Source organism: Bathycoccus prasinos (genome assembly GCF_002220235.1).
Source record: "Bathycoccus prasinos genomic : Chromosome_13".
Classification (NCBI taxonomy): Eukaryota; Viridiplantae; Chlorophyta; class Mamiellophyceae; order Mamiellales; family Bathycoccaceae; genus Bathycoccus; species Bathycoccus prasinos.
In genome coordinates, this window is record NC_023996.1 from 379,892 (window position 1) to 397,478 (window position 17,587).

General features: G+C 49.8%; 12 protein-coding genes across 12 annotated transcripts; 3 read left to right on the forward strand and 9 right to left on the reverse strand.

Annotated features, from left to right (window-relative positions):
- Positions 1-21: 21 nt before the first annotated feature.
- Positions 22-948, reverse strand: Bathy13g01650 (predicted protein; the record flags this gene model as incomplete). The annotated part of the gene is made up of 1 exon (XM_007509587.1): positions 22-948. The coding sequence occupies one exon, from the start codon at positions 946-948 to the stop codon at positions 22-24; it is 927 nt and encodes a 308-aa protein (XP_007509649.1).
- Positions 949-1,303: 355 nt separating this feature from the next.
- On the reverse strand, positions 1,304-2,242 carry Bathy13g01660 (predicted protein; the record flags this gene model as incomplete). The annotated part of the gene is made up of 1 exon (XM_007509334.1): positions 1,304-2,242. One exon carries the CDS (start codon positions 2,240-2,242, stop codon positions 1,304-1,306), a length of 939 nt encoding a protein of 312 aa, XP_007509396.1.
- Positions 2,243-2,353: 111 nt separating this feature from the next.
- Positions 2,354-3,361, forward strand: Bathy13g01670 (predicted protein; the record flags this gene model as incomplete). Its single annotated transcript, XM_007509439.1, has 1 exon — positions 2,354-3,361. One exon carries the CDS (start codon positions 2,354-2,356, stop codon positions 3,359-3,361), a length of 1,008 nt encoding a protein of 335 aa, XP_007509501.1.
- A 93-nt stretch (positions 3,362-3,454) lies between these two features.
- Positions 3,455-4,508, reverse strand: Bathy13g01680 (50S ribosomal protein L4; the record flags this gene model as incomplete). Its single annotated transcript, XM_007509344.1, has 2 exons — positions 3,455-3,465; positions 3,497-4,508. 2 exons carry the CDS (start codon positions 4,506-4,508, stop codon positions 3,455-3,457), a joined length of 1,023 nt encoding a protein of 340 aa, XP_007509406.1.
- A 511-nt stretch (positions 4,509-5,019) lies between these two features.
- Bathy13g01690 (unknown protein) lies at positions 5,020-5,466 on the forward strand (the record flags this gene model as incomplete). The annotated part of the gene is made up of 1 exon (XM_007509389.1): positions 5,020-5,466. One exon carries the CDS (start codon positions 5,020-5,022, stop codon positions 5,464-5,466), a length of 447 nt encoding a protein of 148 aa, XP_007509451.1.
- A 76-nt stretch (positions 5,467-5,542) lies between these two features.
- Positions 5,543-7,291, reverse strand: Bathy13g01700 (pteridine transporter ft3; the record flags this gene model as incomplete). Its single annotated transcript, XM_007509365.1, has 1 exon — positions 5,543-7,291. One exon carries the CDS (start codon positions 7,289-7,291, stop codon positions 5,543-5,545), a length of 1,749 nt encoding a protein of 582 aa, XP_007509427.1.
- Positions 7,292-7,542: 251 nt separating this feature from the next.
- Positions 7,543-8,560, reverse strand: Bathy13g01710 (unnamed protein product; the record flags this gene model as incomplete). The annotated part of the gene is made up of 2 exons (XM_007509472.1): positions 7,543-8,322; positions 8,459-8,560. The coding sequence occupies 2 exons, from the start codon at positions 8,558-8,560 to the stop codon at positions 7,543-7,545; spliced, it is 882 nt and encodes a 293-aa protein (XP_007509534.1).
- Positions 8,561-8,693: 133 nt separating this feature from the next.
- Bathy13g01720 (unknown protein) lies at positions 8,694-10,184 on the reverse strand (the record flags this gene model as incomplete). Its single annotated transcript, XM_007509564.1, has 1 exon — positions 8,694-10,184. One exon carries the CDS (start codon positions 10,182-10,184, stop codon positions 8,694-8,696), a length of 1,491 nt encoding a protein of 496 aa, XP_007509626.1.
- A 360-nt stretch (positions 10,185-10,544) lies between these two features.
- Positions 10,545-13,409, reverse strand: Bathy13g01730 (predicted protein; the record flags this gene model as incomplete). Its single annotated transcript, XM_007509530.1, has 1 exon — positions 10,545-13,409. The coding sequence occupies one exon, from the start codon at positions 13,407-13,409 to the stop codon at positions 10,545-10,547; it is 2,865 nt and encodes a 954-aa protein (XP_007509592.1).
- Positions 13,410-13,527: 118 nt separating this feature from the next.
- Bathy13g01740 (unknown protein) lies at positions 13,528-13,764 on the reverse strand (the record flags this gene model as incomplete). The annotated part of the gene is made up of 1 exon (XM_007509313.1): positions 13,528-13,764. The coding sequence occupies one exon, from the start codon at positions 13,762-13,764 to the stop codon at positions 13,528-13,530; it is 237 nt and encodes a 78-aa protein (XP_007509375.1).
- A 219-nt stretch (positions 13,765-13,983) lies between these two features.
- Bathy13g01750 (predicted protein) lies at positions 13,984-16,602 on the reverse strand (the record flags this gene model as incomplete). The annotated part of the gene is made up of 1 exon (XM_007509499.1): positions 13,984-16,602. One exon carries the CDS (start codon positions 16,600-16,602, stop codon positions 13,984-13,986), a length of 2,619 nt encoding a protein of 872 aa, XP_007509561.1.
- Positions 16,603-17,273: 671 nt separating this feature from the next.
- Positions 17,274-17,555, forward strand: Bathy13g01760 (unknown protein; the record flags this gene model as incomplete). The annotated part of the gene is made up of 1 exon (XM_007509516.1): positions 17,274-17,555. One exon carries the CDS (start codon positions 17,274-17,276, stop codon positions 17,553-17,555), a length of 282 nt encoding a protein of 93 aa, XP_007509578.1.
- Positions 17,556-17,587: the final 32 nt, after the last annotated feature.

Below are 17,587 nucleotides of genomic sequence, written 5' to 3' on the forward strand. Positions count from 1 at the left end.
TTAGATTTAGAATTTTATTTACTAGGTACCTGTACTACTACTACTAGATTTAATCATATCCAACCATTCTTGCTCGCGATCGCCGCCGCGGAAGATTTTAAACCCTAACTGTTCGAGCTTCTCGATGGTCGCTTCTAAACTATCGTCGTCACCGTTATCATCGTTTCGGTCGTCGTCGTGACTCCTCGACCTCGACGTCGAAGACTGTATTCTGAGATGCTCGTTCAACGTCTCCTTGTAATACTCCCTATCGCCGTCGTGCGCGGTGAGCTTATACGCCCCGATCACTTTCAACTCTCGCGAATGCGTTTCCGGAATAAACTGTCGGTAATACCGAATCTTTTTCTTCAAGCTTTTACTGAAGAAGGTCCGTTTGCGTTCGATTTCTTTCGTACACTTCTTACCTCTCAAAACGACTTCTCGTCGTCTTCGACCATCTGTACACCCGATGTTGTCTTCTTCGCCGTACCCGTCGAATCCCCACTCGTGGCGTAAAAAATACATCATGCTTTCTAATCCGTACCAAAACGACCGAGGTAAACCGGTTTCTTCCGATCTCGATCCGTAGTCGTAAATCACGCACGGCCTGTCCGTGGCCAGTTTCAGGAGCAAATTGGCATCCACTTCGAGCATGATTTTTTCCATGTCACCTCTCTCGCACAAGGTGGATTGCATGCGCATGAAATTTATGTGTTTGTGTGGGAAGTGTTCTCGAAGGACTGGTAACGCTTCGATGCCGTTTTTGAGGTTTATAAAGTGCGAGACATCTTGTTCTTCTTCTTCGATGGAAAGCGCAGATAACGGTATCGGAATTGGACGATTCGATGATTTTTTATTCGTTGTTGGTGCTCTTTTTCTTTTTCTACATCTTTGACAAAGATGGCGACGATGGAAAGAAGAAGCAATCGCTGCTGGCGAGAGGAAATGCGACGATGCGAGTGTCGCCATCGTTTTTATCGTCAAAGCGCGTTCGTTGTTTTGCGGAGGTATAGTTTCTTTTTACATACGAAAACATTGTTAGGGTTTCACATGAATCTTAATTATTATATTATTACACCACAACCCTAATTCACAAAGTAGCTTCTCAGCTGTTTACGTGCTCGATTGGTATAGGGGTTATTACGTTCGCTTCACATCACGCACCTTTCCCTTCGTATGCGAAGGACGGATTCGCGAAAGGTCCGCGGTTCAATTCCGCGATTGAGTACTGTTTTTTTTTGTAATTCCGCGTTTGATGAGTACTGTTTGTATGTGTATGTATTTTCGATTTATACTTTTGGAAGCGCGCTTTTTTCTCACTCGTCTACTGCTGCTCTTTTGCGAGCTTTTTCGCGACATATCTCGCGTATTCTTCATCCGTTGGTTCCGGGCACCCTTTTTCTTGCAAGTAGTGTACGCAGTCGGGGTGCTCGTCGTAACGAGCGGAAGCGATGTATTGCCAGTCGTCAAGAGGCACTTTCGCCTCTTCGACTAAGTATTGAAGGCAATCGAGATGGCCATACCCAGCGTTGCACATACAATCGACCTTTGCCCTATCAGGTATCTTTCTTTCTTCAACAAGATATTTCAAGATGCCTAGGTGACCATATTTTGCCGCGCCCAATGCCACTACCACTTCCGTACCTCGCGAAGGTTTCACTTTGTCGAAAAGAAATCGAAGACAGTCGAGGTGTCCTTTAGCAGCAGCTACTTTACACGACATTTCTTCATGTACATCACACGGGCACTCGTCAGAGAAGCAGTATTTCAGCATCTCGAGATTACCTCCAAATGCGGCCCGATTAATCGTCCATTCATCCCACTCGCAATGTTTCACTTCTCTCGCCCACTTGAGAAACTCGAGTTTGTTCGTTCCAGCAACGTGCCAACAAAACCAGGCTTGATCCATCACTCTTCCTCTATAATCTTTCTCTCCCCAGGGCATGTGATTCCACGCCCATTCCAACGTCGAGATGGATGAACATTCGTGAACACCCCAATCTGATACGTTTACCCCGGCGTATTCAAGCACACCCCGACTCTCTCTATTCACCTCTGAAAAGAAAAACCGATCTGCCCTATTCAATTTCGAAATCACATGCGAGACAAACACATCCTTATGATGCAACACCAACCCCGTCCACAACTTCGTCGGTCCAAGCTTTAAACGCTCCATATCCGCCACAGCCTCCTTCATAGCCTCTTCTTTCTCCCTCCTCTTCTTCCTCTTCTGCGCGCCAGATAACTTCTTCCCTCCACCCATCGTTGACTATAAAAAAAAACGGGCGGCCGTTTTTTTTTTGTCAATTAAAAAATCAAAAATCCATTTCAAACAACACAAAACCGACACAAAACTATCGCGCTCATATTCATCATGGAATCCTTCATCCTCCAACTCCTTAAACCGATAATCGCGTTCCTGGAATCACTCACCCTCGACGAGCAGAAAAAGTTCGCGGCTTTACTCTCTATATTCGTCGTTTCGTTGACGTTTTTGACGAGCATTTTTGCAAAGAAAAAATCGAATCCAATCGCGTTACCGCTGGATGGGAAAACGGCGATACGTTTACCGCTGGAAAGGATCGTGCAACTCTCGAAGGATACCAAGTTGTTGAGGTTTACGTTACCGACGAAAGAGCACGCGTTTGGGTTACCGACTGGATCGCACGTGATGGTGCAGCTGACGGATGCGAAGACTGGCGAGAAGCACATGCGTCCGTACACGCCGGTGTCCTCGGACGCGTTGGATAAAGGGCACGTAGATTTCGTCGTGAAGGTGTACTTTCCGAATAAGCAATTCCCAGAAGGTGGGAAAGTCTCGCAAATGTTGGACGCGGTGAAAGTCGGGGAGGATACGGTGGAATTCTTCGGGCCGTTGGGCGGGAAGCGATACGTCGGCGAGGGCGAGTTCACCGTGAAGAAATTGAAGAGTCAAGGCGGCGGCGTGGAGAGAAGAGACGCGAGAGACGAGGTTGGGATGATTGCCGGTGGGTCAGGGATTACGCCGATGTTGCAAATCGTGAGAGAGATGCTGAGAGAAACTGGCGCGGGTGGGCAATCGCCGAAGAAAATCTCCATTTTGTACGCGAATAAAAGCGAGGAGGATATTTTGTGCAGAGATACGTTGGACAACTTTGAGAAGCAGTTTCCGGGAAGAGTGAAAGTGTGGTACACCGTGGATGCGGCATCGAAAAAGAAAGAGTGGAAATACGACGTCGGATTTATTACGAAAGAAATGATCGAGAAGCATTTGCCGACGCCGGCAAAGAGCGGGGACCGGTTTCAGATTTTAGTGTGCGGACCGCCGCCGATGATGAAGTTTGCGGTGAATCCGGCGTTTGAAAAGTTGGAGATTGGGAAGGAACACGTTTTGACGTGGTAATTTATAATAATAATAATAATAATAATTACCATCATCATCGATTAATTGGCTTGTCTAACCTCTCGACTAACTCCTCCACCGCTTTCTTCGTCATCACCAAACACCTGTGTTTCAAAATCGAATAGACGTTCAAACCTACTGAAGGCATGACGTGAATATTCTCAATGTTTCGCGTGCCTCGGCGCAACAACCACCCGTCGTCGCTCTCGTCCGTGGTTTCCAATCGATCGCCGACGACTAAAGCGCTAAATTTCGTGTTTATTTTGTTCCCCGAGTCTCCGGTACCGCCGATGACTAAAGGCGACGGAGATAATTTCATATTTAATTCATCCTCTTCTTCGCTTGAATCATCATACCTCAACAGCTGCTTCAACCCAAACTTCGCCTCTTTCGTTTTCCCAGTTGGACTCATCCATTTCAAATCCTCCACGACGACTAATCTCCCTTCCGCCGCCTTGGCCGACAGCGCCACCCTTAACCCGAGCCTTCTCACTTTCTTTTGCAACTTGTGCTCGAAATCTCTCGGAATCGGCCCGTGCGCGGTACCGCCCCCTCGCATTTGCGGCGCTCGTAAACTCCCAACCCGCGCTCTCCCGCCACCTTTCTGTGGCCTCGCTTTCCTCGTCGTCCCGCTCACCTCGCCTCTCGATTTTGTCTTCGCCGTCGAGACGCCTCTTTTCCGAGCGAGTTGCCATCGAACGCATCTGTGCGCGATGTCAATCCGAATCGGAACGTCAAAGTGACGTCCCGGAAGAACTATTTTTTCATCAAAACTACTCTCTTTTTCCTCGATAATATGCGCACTCGCGTGTATCGGGACCGTTTTGTCTCTCATTTCCCCTTGCTCTACATCCACCGCGGACTTTGGTCGGACGATTACGTTTGCGACACTCCTCCTCGTTACGTTGTTTTTCCCATCATCCTCATCACCACCTCGGTTCTTCTTCTGCGCCTCGTCGTCCTCGTCTGCTCGCGCATTCGTCGCGTACAACTTACGCCTTAACTGTTGTTGTTGTTGTTGTTCTTGTCGTCGTCGGTCGTTTCCAAACGCCCTTTCACGCGTCGACGACGTAAACGACGACGACGGGGAAAGGAAAAACCTTAATCTTCTTCTCTCTTTGATGTCGTTTGCCGCAATCGTCGCCATCGACGACGACGACGACGCGCCGGGGTGGTCACTCCTCCCACTCCTCCTCCCGCTGCTACTGCGCGCACTCGCAGTAAAAGTCGTGCTCCTAAAACTCGCATAAATGCGAGTGCTGCTCGTGCTCGCGCTGCGCGGTGAGAGACGCAGTTGTAAAAGCGTTCGTCTCATCCTTTTTCCCCTTGAAACAAACAAACAAACCAAACAAGAGTGGGGGAAAACAACGGGCGAGAGAGCGTTGCGTGTTCTACGAGGCAGAGACTACCGTGCGCTCGAGCAGAGGTGAAACCACTCGTGAGGAAGGTCTCGAAAAAGTGAAATTTTGAAAGGAGAGTTTTCAAAGAGAGTCTTTTTGGGACCGTCTTTGAGTCCTTTTTCTTGGGATATCGCTTTTCAACACCCTTCGAGCGTTTCCCCTATTTCTTAAAAGGAGTTAAGTTCTTTATCACGAGAGACGCGAGAAGAGAGCGCGCACGATCTCTCTCTCTCTCAGTGATACTACACGAATACTAATATGTATTTCGAGGAACTGAACGGCGATTTCAGCGCGGGTCTTTGGCGGAAGAACCCGAACGGACGAAAAGATATACACCACGGGAGGCATCACCGCGGAGGAGGTGTCGAGTTCACGCCGGATGCGAACGCAGAAAGAAGGTCTCCTCTTACCGAGGATTTCCTCGCCTTCGTCTCGAAAACAGGGAAAGGCGATGCGTTTACCGTCGGTTTCGTCGTGGTGTGTGTGTGCGTGTCGTTCGTGTTGGTCGTGAGCGCCGTCGCGGTGGTGCAGTTGCACTTGAAGACGAAGCACTCGAAGGATGGGGAAGAGGCGGAGGAGGAGGCGTCGCTCGACGGATGCGAGCGCGGGAGTACTGTTAGAAACAGAACCGGAGCGAGGAGGAAAAAGAAGAAGAGAAAGAAGGACGACGAGAGTAGCAGCAGCCTGTACGGGGCGATAGTGTAATAAAAAGTTTAGTGTGCGCGAGCGCGCGGCAATGGTAGTATATATATATCGTTAAAATCATCCTCGTAAAGTCTCTCTATAGAATCTGTCCGTGTTTTTCCATCTCGCGGTCGTCGTAGGCGCCGTCTTCGTTGGTAATCGCGACGACTTCGCCGGAATAATCGTCCATTTCAAACGTCGCCGTGCTTAATACGTTTGGAATCAGCACGAGCGTCAACGGGACGCACAGTAAAGGCGATAAAATGCCGCAGATGATGATTAAATTTTCCAAGTTGCTCCAATTGCACGATTGGTTCGGGTCCTCGATGTTGGTTTGAATGCCGGCGTATTCAATCGCTAACGATCCGAGAGAAGATGCCATTAACCCACCCAACGCGCTCGCCGCGCTCGTGATGGCTAACAACGTCGATTCGGTGCCGTTGATGACTAACTTACTGATCAAAATTGCAAACGGCATCACCGAAAGCATAAACACCATGGCTTCTAAAACTGAGTTTCCCAACGCGTACGCCAGTTGGTCCGGGATGCCTATTTTTAAATTCGTCCGACTGACGACGAACAAATCGCACAACGAACCAATGCACCGGGTGCCGCTGGACCACCAAAATATCCTTCGCAATCTCCCGGTACTAAACGCCTCTTGAAACATCCAAATGCCTAACCCGCTAAATATCAACGCTATGAAACCGTTGACGATGTTGAAGTACACGTAATCGAAATTTGGTCCGCCGGGAACGCAATCTCCCGGTAACGTGTACCAATAATTCACCGCGTGTTGAAACTTAATGCTCAACGCTCTCTCGAAAAACGCGTACACAATCACGTTCCCCGCGAATTTCGGCAACAAACTCTTACATAAAACGACAATGCACACCCCCAAAATGAGATTCATCATCACCGACGCTTTCAACATGCCGTCGTCGACTAACTCGATCGTTTGCATGTACACCAATCCAATACCAACCATCATCAACATCCCGGCTAACACGATTTGCCTATACTTCACCTTCACCTTCAACGCCGATAAATTCCAACTGTATTTCACTTTCTCTTCCGGTAACTCTCCCATCAACGTCGCTATTATAGACGCAATTGCCACTGGTATCACGAAATAAAACACCGTCGTGTACTTCTCTCGTTCCAAAGCGAAGTATCCAACCATCAAACCTAAAATCTGCCCCATAACGACCAACGATAACGAATACGCGATTAAATCCCCACCAGTTTGCGGATTTTCGTGCATCAACTCCGCTCTCTTCCCATCGCTCAAACAATCGAATATAACCACCGTAAAATACACCCCCATAATCGCAATCACGAAATCCACCTCGCTCGCTTTCCCTTCGAACGTCCCCGTCGCCAACCTCGTACTGGCGAACAAACCTATCACGCCGCCGACCACTAAATACGGTCTCTTGTGATACCCGAACCACGGTTTAATGTCTGAAATGATCGCAAACGTTGGTTTCAACACTCCTGGGAACATAGTCACGGTCGAGATCCTTTGTAGCTCTGCCGCGGAGACGTTCAAGGCGGTTTCCGCCATCGGGAGTAAGGTTATTTCCGTCACCAGGCGGAAAAATCCAGTGAAGCCCAAGTGCACTAAGGCGAGATATCGTAGGAACGAGGCGTCGAACGTGTCGTGGACTCTGCGCATGAACAGATGCGTCGCTCGGTACGGGTAGGAAAGGAACGAAGGAGGACGAGGGAAAGGAGCATGCGTTGAATTGCGATCGTCGTTCGTGTTCTTCGCGGTGGTGTTCGCGCTCGCGTCCTTCCCGGCGGTCGCGCTTCCATTTTTGCTCCGTTGGAAAGGACGACCCATGCTCTGTGTCGCGTCCTCCCTTTTCCGCGCTTTGAGGAGACGATCCAGAGCGCAGCTTTTCACGCGCGAAGAAACAAAGAGCAGTCTTCTCGGAGTACGGACACCTTTTATGACCACGTCGTCGTTCTCTTTACGAGCGATAAAAAGTGCGCTTTAAAGTGAAGATTTCCCCTTGTTTTTATGAAGGGTGTTGGGAAAATGAGGAGTCGCAAACAACGCGTATTCTTTCTTATCTATCAAATGTAATATATCTATTGCTTAACTTTCTTCGCGGCGGGTAAGTCGTCTTCATCTTCGTCGTCGAAGTCGTCTTCTTCGTCGTCGAAGTCTTCCGAGCCTTCGTCTTCTTCTTCGCTCAATCGGGCGTCTTCGTCGTCGTCGGAGAGGATGGCGTCGCCGATTAAAGCCGCGTAGGCTGGTTTTTCGTCGTCATCTTCTCCGTCGTCTCCATCGTCTTCTTCTTCTTCGTCGTCGTCTAAATCATCGTCCAAATCGTCTAAATCGTCCTCTTCGTCGTCTCGGTCTTCTTCTTCATCTTCTTCGTCTTCTGAATCGTCCTCCGAGTCCGAGTACACCTCTTCGCCTTTCTCGTTGTACCCGTCCACGTTTTGCATCTGACCTTCTGGAAACATGGCAAAGATCGTCGACACGTGCTCCTCGTCCTCAAAGTTACATCCTTCCGCGTCAATTCTTTGCAAATGTTTCAAATCCGTCAACGCTTTGAACTCTTCCACTTTCGTCAGTTTCGGGTTGTCGCAAACGATGAGCTGCTCGAGTTTCGGACACTTCTTCGCCACGGTACTCAACCCGGTGGATATTCGGTTTTGCGACAAATTAAGCTTCCTCAACTCCGGTAAGTTCGGTAAATCGGCCACGTTGACGATCCCACACTTGATCAGGGACAACGTTTTCAAATTCACGAAACCGTCCAAGCCTTCGATGTCTTGGGAAATGCACTTTTCGTCCAAAATCAACGAAGTCACGTCCGCGCGATCGGAATAGCCGGCGGTTTCCACCGCGGTTTGCACAGCCTATTTTCATCATCGTCGTCAAATTTAACAAACGCGCGAGAAGAGGAGAAAATCAGAGAAACAGAGGTCGTCAGTCAATCGTCATCATCATCATCACATACACATACAGAGAGAGAAAATTGGAATAAAAACGGACTTTTAAAGCAAAAGAAAAGAAAGAGAAAGAGAACAAAAGAGAGATCCAAAAACGTTTTATGAACACCCTCCTCCTCATAATCACCATTCGCACCTGCTCCATCTTTATACCGAGAGTTGTGTGTGTTTTTGTGTGTGTTTTTGTGTGTGTGCGCTTCGTTGTAATGGTCTGATGTTTTGTCTGAGATTTTCAAAAACTTTCCCCCAAAAGACTGCTCTAAATAAAACTGCCATTTTTAAAAGGCGAGCGCGTCCCAGACTTCGCCGCCTTTCACGCGTATTTTCTTCCGCAAAGAAGACGATTTCGAGGAAGGAGTATACACGGCGTTCGCGTCGACGCGGACGATGTGATTTTTTGATGATTTTTTTGTTCTTTGTAGGAGTTCGCCTTTGGCGAACCTGGCGGCGCGGTTCACCGCGCGCCCGGTGGCGAGGAACGCTTTGTGGGAAGAGGTCTGAGAACAGAGGTCGCCGACGAAACCTAAGCAGCAGCTGCCGAGAGAAACGCCGAGAGTTATTTTCAGGTGTTGTTCACGTCTTTGTCGTCGTCGCGGAGGAGGTCGTCTTCGGGTGGTGGTGGTGGTTTTGTTGCCTTTTCTCTCGATCTTGATCTCGTTCTTGTTCGTCTTTTCGAGCGATCGAGAAATGGTGCGGCTGAATCGAAGCGCATTTCTCGACGCCACGAATTTTGCGAGTAAAGAATCTTTCGCGAATTGCGTTCGAAACGCGACGACGATGGCGAGCGAGTCGCCTTCGTCGCCGCCGAGTTGTAGAAACGTGCCGTCGTGGCGCGCGCAAACCTTTTGCGCGCGTTGGACGAAACGACGGAGCGTTTGCACTTCGCGAGTCGACATCGATGCTCGGAGCGTGACGTGTATGAACACAATCGCGACGATTTCGTCTCTTTGACTCTTTGATGGTGTTAATGCCTTTATTCTGATGTTTCTTAGTTTCTTCTCTTCTCGCCGAATAAGCCTCCTTTTCCTTTCCGGGTCATCGTATTCATCGTTTGCGAGAAGTAATTCTCTCGGTTTCGCCTTCCGAGCTTCCTTCGCTAACTTCTCGCACGCTTCACCGAACAGCACTCTTTCGTATCGTCCTTGAAATCCTCCCAGGAAGGTTTGCGTGACATTTCCGCTCGCCACCGCAATTCTCACGCGCACGTCTCGAAAGAAGAAGTGTGCTCGTTGAGCTTCTTCCTCTCGAGCTTTCTCGGCGCGACGTCGAGGACGGTTCGAAAACAACCACCTCCCATTCACCACCTCTTCAGCGAACGATTCCGCTCTTTTCGTCACGCGAGCTTTCGTTTCATCACCGTTTACTATTTTTATATCATTCTCATCATCATCTTCATCATCCGTCTCCCTCGTACCATCACACCTTCTCCTTTCTCGAAAGACGCAACACGCTGCGTCGCCGGCGAAATTCAACACGGTCCCTTTGTGTTTGCTCGCCAGTTTCGCCAGCGGCTCGAAATAGTTCTCGTTCAGATACTTTTGAATCGCAACGCCCGGATGACGATGATGATGATGATGATGATGATAACAACACCGCAATGATGACGTGGTAGTGTTACCGCGTTCATTTCTCTCCTCGTCTTCATCAAAATCTTTCCCTTCTCGATCGAGGTACCATCGATACAACTGATCGACTCTGCTCGCGTACTCGCTGATGTCCACGCGCGCGAGCGCGACGAAAAACGACGAGTCTTTCTCTTTTCCCGTCATACTCGTCGTCCTCGCAAAAGCTGTCGTCGTCGTCTTTGCTTTCTCCTCGTCCTCCGTGTCGTTTTCTCTTTGCTTTTGAGCAGTCGTATTTTTAGCGCTTTCTTGGGAAAAGGTCGATCTTTTTGTCTTTGCCCTTCCTCCATGAGCGCCTACTTTGAAGCCACCATAACCACCACCGATCGCGAATGATGACGATGCTTGATGCTGCTGCGAAAGCGAGTCCTCTTCCTCATTCTTGGTGGTGGTTTTTATCGCAATAATCGTGATCTTTGCGCGTGAGTTAATAAAGTGTTGGTTTTCTTTGTGATGAGAGTATTTTTAGCACGAGGAAAAAATATGCTTAAAATTTGCTACGAAAATCTAATAGATCCGCAACATCTCTGCGGCGGCTTTTCGTCTCTGGATTAACTCCAGCGCTTGCGTGTGCGCGGAGGAGTCTTGGTTTTTTCTTTTTCGGTCCGCTTCTCTCTCATCATCTTCTTTTATCGCAGGGTCCAAGTCTTTCTTCGGGCGGCTGTTTTGCGAGAGGATGACGGTGTTGGATTCTTCCGAAAGGCGCACAATCTTCCCGAGATTTTGACGATCGTCGTCGTCTATGTGCCTCAACGTTTTGAATTCCGTGCCTTTGCGTTTGCGCGAGCACACTTGGTGCCTCATCGCGCGAAAATCTTCGTCGTTCAAGTCTTCGCTCATGTGCGCGTCGCCAAACGCGTCGATGGTTTTGTCGTAGAGCGTCGCGACAGACGGGGACACTTTAATCCAATCTCTGGCTTTAGGTGGCCATATTTCTTGTTCTTTACACGAGAAGAGCCAATTTGTGGATAGAACTTCGTCGCAGGCTTGGAGGTACGCGTCGTCGACTTCGATAGTTGGCGGGGCGACCACGCGATTGACGTTCCTGACGACGCTTTCAAAAAATTTACCGCCGCGGGCAACGACGAATTGTGCGATTTCCTTTTTGACGTCTCGGTCGCACCCGATGGCACTAAAAGTAGTGCCTTCGAAAATTTTGGAAATGGTGACGACGTTTCGAACGTCTACTGGTTGCATGTGCGCGACGTACTTCTCCTGGACCGCTAGGGATCTCTTTTGTTTTCGTTTCAAACCTTTGGCATTTTTGCGATCGTACTCTTTATACGCCGTTCGCTCGTCGTCGCCTTGTTCTCCGTTGCCAACACCATCACCACCGCGACTTCCTTTGTGCGTGACTTTGGTCACATAGCGTTCGGCTGTTTCCGCGATGTCTTTATCCGTACATATTTCGTTCCAAGGTTTCTCCGGGCGGATCGCCGAGCATCTCGGAAAGCGCAACCCGTAAGGAGCGTTGAAGGTGTGCGAAGGTACCAAACGTACGTCGCCTTTCACCGTCATCACGACGGATTTCTCCGGATTCGTTATCCAAACATCCGGAGTTTCACCGAGCATCCCCGAGCACTCGTATCTTTCGTAAGTTTTCGTGTAGTTTTTATCTACGTTTTTTCGATTAAAGCGCATCAAATCTTTCAACTTATCGCGCAAATAGTGCTGATCCTCGCGGTTAAAGCCGGTCCCGACTTTACAGAACGTCATGATGGTTGGATTTTTATCCCGTTGCGTCCCGTCTTTGATAACCCCGAGCAACCACTGTGAAATCTTACCCGCTCTGCCGCGCCCTTCGCCGTAATAGCCGCCGATGATGACGCAGTCGTAATCCGAAGTTTCGCAGTAATCTGGCTTCAATTTCACCCAATTATGCCCCCGTTCTCCTGGAACCCACGGCGAATCGAGTAATTTGACGACGATACCTTCTTCGCCGTGATCTTGAGCCTCTCGCAAGCAATCGCTAATCTTTGCAATGGCGTTCGGATCGTTTTGCTCCACAACTGTTCTAAATTTACGCGCAATCTCTGCCTGCGACTCATTATCCGCGATGTCATCTTGGAACGGCGAGACTACCGCACACGTTATTCCAGTGTCACCGACTTTGACGGCACCTTTGTTTAAGCATCCTCGAATGGCACCTTTCAAGAGGTCGTAGCGTTTTCTCAACGGTTCGTGAATGACCGACGTGTCTTCGTTGTAGAGAATATCAAACGGGACGTATACGATTTCGAAATCTTTCCATTCATATCGCACTCTCCCTTCTTCCCCTTCTTCTTCTTCTTCTTCTTCCTCTTCGTCCTCGTTTCCTTCTTTTTCTTCTTCTTCTCCTTCTTCATCGTCATCTTCTTCTTTATCTTTCGCTTGCCCCTTTTCCTTCGTTTGCATCGTCGGATTCTCGTAAAATCCTTTCGGTATGATCGGCATGTTCTTACCCATATTTTTTTTCCAGTTCGCGGCATTAAACGCGCGTTTGATCGTTCCAAACGGCACAAACTCTTTTATTCTCTTGTTATATACGAGGATTTCACCGTCTAAAATACATTTAGGGGGCAATCCTCGTCGATGCTCGTCGACGGTGTCCCGCGTCCCTTCTTCTTCCGCTGCGTCGCAAAACAAAACATCCATGATCCCGTAGCCTCTCGGCCCGAAATCGTTCATGTTCCTTGTCCAATACTGACACTTTTCACCTAAACTCTCCTTGTTCCTATGTATCTGCACCCTCTCCCCGTCAAATTTCGTCTCCACGGCAAACGCTTTCGACCTCGCCCACTTGGCCACTTCCTTCGGCGTGTTCTTCCTCCCGGCCAACTGCGCTATGATTACTCCTTCCCCGCACTCGATATCGTGCTTCTTCAGAACTGCATTTCGATCGGACAGCGCCTCGCACGCTTTCCTCAAATCAGCTTTACACGTGTACGCCTCGTACGCTTGCGGATGATAATGCATTAAAAAATCCTTCTCCGACACGCCTCCCAACTTCAAGTCTTTCAAAATAATGGAAACGATCCACACCACCTCTTTCTCCGTCGCTCGCATGATAAACTTTCTCAACTCCCTCGCTTTCGCCTCTCGATCGTTTCCCATGCACATGTTATCCAACATTTCGTTGACTTCATCTATCGTCATCCCGGTCTCGCCCCCGCTCTTCTTCTTGTTCCTTCTCCCGATGAACTCGCCCGCCACGTTCCCGCAAATCACCGCGAAATCTAAACCTTTCGAGCTCATCTTCCAGTTTTTTATTCTCGTCCTCATCTCTGAGTGCTTGTCTAAGTTTAACGCCAAGCATATGACGTCCGATAACGCGCCTTCTTTCAGATTGTACGCCGCGCGTTCTTTGTCCAACTGTGCGCAAAAACAGAGCATTTTTAAGTGATGAGCGTTGAGTGAATTTCGTCAGGACAAACTTTCGTAATATTCGCTAAGATTGAGAGAGAGAGAACGACACCAAAAACAGCGAGAACAACGAGCGCACGACGTGCATTTATACTACCTGCGGCGCTAAGAGTCTGTACAACCGAAACGCGTCTTTCCTTTCGCCGCCGTTGAAAAACCTCGGGTAATGGTTTTCGAAGAACTTGTCCAGATACTCCCGGGCGATGTGCTTCTTCGCTTTCCCGCCTTCTTTGCGGTGGTAGGTTTTAATTCTGTGCAAGAGAGTGCACACGTCTTTGAACGGGACGAGACCGATGTCGTCTTTCCTCGTCGTCGCCGTCGTCATTTCTTGACGGAGTTGAAAGCAACGAGACTTGAATTTGTTTTGAGGATTTGTCCAATTTTTAAAAGGGCTGCTTGTGAGTCAAAGAGGTGCCCAGATTCGAGACGAACGACGATGAGAAGAATACCGTGACGACGACTGTTAAAGTAGTAATTATTAAAAAAGAATACTGTGTATATAAATATATATGTGCATAATCATCAGCGAAAATGTGCTGCTGTGTTAGTTTTTGAACCAGGTGGACGGCTTCAACCAACGCTTCTCCTCGAGCGACGCTTGAAACTCTCTCGCCTCGCGAGTGGCTTCCTCGCGGGTGATTTTTGCGCCCTTGGCTTGGGCTAACTTTGCCGACGCGGCTCGTTCGGCGCTCGCTTTTGGCTTGCACGAGTTGATTGGTCCGTCGTCCACGGAGTCGCACGTGAATTTGGCTTGGAAGGCGTAGGACTCGTAGGTGACGTTGTTCTCGCGAGCGCCGTCTTGGACGTTCCACATGGAGATGTCGTTGTCCATGCCTTTGTCTAAAACGCCGGCGAACATGCGGGTGAAATCGGTGCAAGAGCTGACGTCCCAGGTGGACAAGTCTTGGTTGAAAGAAAAAGCGTTCTGGAACATGGTGTTCATTTTTTTGACGCTCGAGACGTCCCAACCGCCGATTTTGGCGTTGAACAACGTCGCGTGTTCGAACATGCCGGACATATCTTGAACTTTGGACGTGTCCCACTTGTAAAAGTTTTTACCGGTGAACGCATCCGCGTCTTTGAACATTTGCGACATGGACGTGACCGAGGAAACGTCCCATACGCCAATGAGGCCGTTGAACGAGGAAAGTCGGTCGTTGCTGTCCGCTAAAGGCGGGTCGTAGAATAACTTGTCCATGTTGGTGACTTTCTTCGTGTCCCAGGTGTTCATTTTACCCCACTCTCCGTCCGGGCAGTTACCGGCGACCGGGTCGACGGCGAGACACGCCGCGACGGCGGCGTGGATGTTACTGTCCGTGAGCGGGTTCTTGGGCGTAGTAGTTGTAGACGTCGGCGTTGCTGCTGCCGCGTTGGTCGACGCTGAAGTAGTAGAAGCCGCGTTGTTGTTGCCGCTCGTGGTGGTAGTAGACGTGGGAGTAGCCGCCGCGGCTTTCGCCGCTGTCGTCGGGGAAACGTGCTCGTTGGCGTGTTGCTGCGCCACGTTCGGCGCCGTATTCGGCGCCGCGCCCGGTGCTGCCGGGCACCCGGCCGGATGGTGAGCCGTCGGCACTTCGCACGTGTTCGTATCTCTCATGTTGTAGCACTGACCAAACAAGTACACGTTACCGGCGTTGGATCCATCTTTCGTTCTCGGGTAAAACTCAACGCCGCTCAGTTCGTCTTTACCGAAAGACTTTTCCTTCGTGCATTGCGCCATGTTGACGATAACGCGCGTCGGGTAAGCCTTACCGAGACCGAGCGAGGGAACCGCTCTCGTCGAGGAAGTCGTTTGCTTCCACAACAAATTTCTCTTTTGGAGAATATCGTTGTTATCGTTGTTATTGTTGTTGTTCGTACCGTGTCGTTTTGATGATTCTTTCTTCTTGTTTGATGATGATGATGATGATCCTAATTTTGCGTTTGCGTTGGCAACTTCTTTTCTCTTGTCGTACTTCCGCACGGAAACTTCCTTTCCGCCTAAACTCGCAACCTCGCTCGTAAAATCTTCCGCGGTTTGACATCCTCTCCCGCCTTCCGTGCATGGCATCGTGTAATCCGTGCACTCCCAACCTTCGCATTTTTGCAACGTGCACGTCTGCGCGGCGGCGTCGCATTCAATGTCCGTCGACGTGTACTCGTTACCGTGGACTAACCATTTCAACCAAGCTCCCCAATCGACGTAGCTCATGCTCGTCACCCCGGTCTCTGAGTCCGTGGTGCTCGAAAACTCTGGCCACCAGCCTTGAGTTTGCGCGTCTTCAAACGCCTTTGCGTTTTCCGTCGTTGGCGGCGTCACAAAGTTCCCGTCCGCGTCGATGAACCCGTGACTCCCGGCGTACGCCACCGCCGCGGCGTTCGTTTTCACCGCCTGCTGGCTCGCGACGGCATCAATGCCATCTTCTAACCGCTTCTTATCGCTGGCGTTTTCTTCCGTGGACAGCTCGCTTTCGGCGCCCCACACGGCGGCGTTTCTCGCCGCCTCCGAAATCGGTCCGCCCTCGATCGCTTGCGCGCCGATATCGGACAAATAATTCGTCTCGTTTTTCACGTCGTACAGATAAAATCCAAACTGTTCGCCTTGTTCCAACTTTTGCGAAATTACGTACGTCCCGCATCCCACTTCCGTCATATCCAACGCGTGCTGGAACGCAAAGTTATGGTCTTTGGACTTCATGGACAACTTGGCGCCGACCTTACCGACGAAACCGCCATTCGGGAACGGAAGCAAACCGAGCGTGGAGGAGGAGGTGCACCCTAACGTCAGCGTCACCATATCGGCGGCGGACGCCGACGCCGACGATTTTGATGCCGATGATTTTGCCTCCTCGGTCGCCCCTAAGTTCCCTTCGATGTTGTTGTTTCCGGCGTCGCTTTCTCCTTTACTCATGATGTTCATCCCGTCCTCGTTCGTCCTCGTCGTGGACACTAAAGCCGCGCCAAAAATCAACGCCGTGGTCCCAATCATCACCGACTTGGTCCTCCACTCGCCGGGCCTTTTCGAGGAACCACCAGACTTTTTGTTCTTCTTCTTCGAAGAGAGCATGAGCGTTTCATCCTCCTCGTTATTCAAAACCGAAAACTCGTCGTTCGAGTTGTTGTTGTTGTTGCGCGTCTTCTTCTCTGCCGCCTTCAAGAGAGGCGCGCGTTCTTCAAACACAGACATGATGCGACGATGATTATATCACAGACGAATCAGCGTCTTCCCGCGGCTTTATAAATTTGGAAAGAGGACTTTTTGTGATTGTTCTGTTTTTAGCGCACTCTTTACCAATCGCAAAACGCAAAAGAAACACACACTTCTAAGATCGATCGATAAAAAAACTGTTCTTCTTCTTCAATGGAGGTGATCACCGGGGTTTCAGCGCAACTCGAGAGAGAGAGACGGAACGAAAGAATATGTGTGTGGAGCACAGAGCGTGGAGCGTACGAAGAAGGAGGACACACATGCGTTTAGGGTTTGAAAATGTGGACAAAAACGTTACGAAAAAAGTGAAAAAAAGGTAGAAATGAAGAAGCTCCTCCTTGTGTCAGCATTTTGGCATGCCTCACTTTTAGAACAGAAAACACACTTGGCTATTATTATGTCTCTCTCTGGCAACGACGCGTTAAAACTCTCCGGGGCCATGATGGTAACGTTCTGCGCTCGCTTTATCTCTCTCTCTCTCGCGAACGAACGAACGAACGAATAACGAAATTCGTGAAGAATAAACGCGCGTTTTTTTCTCACTCGCATTGTGTGCAACATTCCCTAACGAATATTCTCTTCATCAAAATCATCTAATTAAAATCTAGCTCGGGTACGGCGTCCAAGCGATCGCCATCCCGGACGACATGATGAAGATGTTCTTCAAAGAGGACGAGCAACCAACCGCGTCCCCGATGTGGTCGTCTCTCGCCGGGGCGTTCATGCTCGGGACCGGTTTGCCGATGCTGAAACTCGGCGTGGACGGGAAAGCGGACAAAGGGTCGCTGTTGATGGCGACGGGGTTGATGGCCGCGGGCGCGGGGCACATGGCCGTGAACGCGAAGAAGTTCAAGCCGGAGATGTTGGCCGTGAATGCCGCGATGGTTGGTGGCGTCACGTACTTGAACGCGATGGCGTTGAAGAACGCGTAAGGAGTTATGAGAGTACTCGTCTACTCGTCGCC